Source organism: Manacus vitellinus, unplaced genomic scaffold (assembly GCF_001715985.3).
Source record: "Manacus vitellinus isolate BGI_N305 unplaced genomic scaffold, ASM171598v3 scaffold_47_pilon, whole genome shotgun sequence".
NCBI lineage: Eukaryota > Metazoa > Chordata > Aves > Passeriformes > Pipridae > Manacus > Manacus vitellinus.
Window position 1 is genome coordinate 5287935 of NW_021940585.1, and position 1104 is coordinate 5289038.

At 56.9% G+C, this 1104-nt stretch overlaps 1 protein-coding gene across 1 annotated transcript in view; it reads right to left on the minus strand.

The window, feature by feature from the left end:
• The window catches only part of FOXP4 (forkhead box P4), a 34494-nt gene extending 34405 nt beyond the window's left edge, over positions 1-89 (minus strand). The window contains exon 1 of the mRNA XM_029962508.1: positions 33-89. Coding sequence (XP_029818368.1) covers positions 33-89 — 57 coding nt within the window. The remainder of the gene's footprint in view (positions 1-32) is intronic.
• Positions 90-1104: the final 1015 nt, after the last annotated feature.

Below are 1104 nucleotides of genomic sequence, written 5' to 3' on the forward strand. Positions count from 1 at the left end.
CCGCCATCGGGCTGCTGGCTCAGGCTGCTCACCCCGTTCTGGGCAGAGGGAGTGGAACGTATCGTCTCCGAGGCAGATTCAACCATCATGACTCGCTAGCAGGACCTGAGGAGGAGGAGGAAGGGAGAGCAGAGGCTGAGAACGGAGTCCGGGATCCCTGGCTGGCATCCCCATTCCGCCTGCCCTGCCCCTGATCCCCGTGACATCCTGCAGGGGTGGGATGTCAAACCCTGTTCAGTTTTAGCTGCGTTCAATTTACCCCAAAAAATAAACGTGCAGCAGCACGAGGTGCCACAGACACTCTGTCGGCCCTGCACATCCCTGGGCAAGGCAAGTGCAACCCGTTCCTCAGGAAAACCCATGATTCCAGCTTTCTCTGAGCCTGATGCAAGACACAAAGCCCCAGGAATCCGGGTATTTTCACTGAATCCCAAAATATTTCACTTTGAGATGCTGGAGACAGCACAGCTGGAGTCCCAGCGAGGCTGCACACGGAGTGTGAGGAGCCTGTGCCACAGATCTCACTGTGAAAATCCCAGCAAAGTTGAAACACTTCCTCAAAGTGCTTCAGCTCCCAGCAAAGCAGCACTCCCCAGCAGGAAAAACCACCTGGCAGGAAAAACCAGCCGGCAGAAGGTTTGCTGGCAGGCTGAGGAAGCCCAAAGTTTCAGCAGAGCTGGGACACAGCAGCGAGAACACAGTGATACATCAGCTGGAAAATCCTCCCTCCCTCCCAGCCTTTGCTCAGTTGGCTTGGATTAGTGGGCAGGTTGTTGGTCGTGAACCTGAGGGTCCCCTTTTCTGGGAGAAACTCCTGGATCTGGGCTGGCACTGGAGGAAACAGAACCACAGCATCCAACATCAATTCCTGCCACTCCGACAGCATCCACAGAACCCCCGGGGCCACATCCAGCCCTGACACACACACACAGCGATCAGGGGCGAGGGAACCCCCCCAGAGTGAGGGGCTCTCCCTCCTTCCAGCACACTTTCCTCAGTGGAAAAGCAGAGGACAATTTTATCCCATCCCATCCCTCTCCATCCCCGCCGGTGGGTGCCGGTGTGGGATCAGTCTCACCCAGCGCCGCTCGCAGAGTTTGAAAC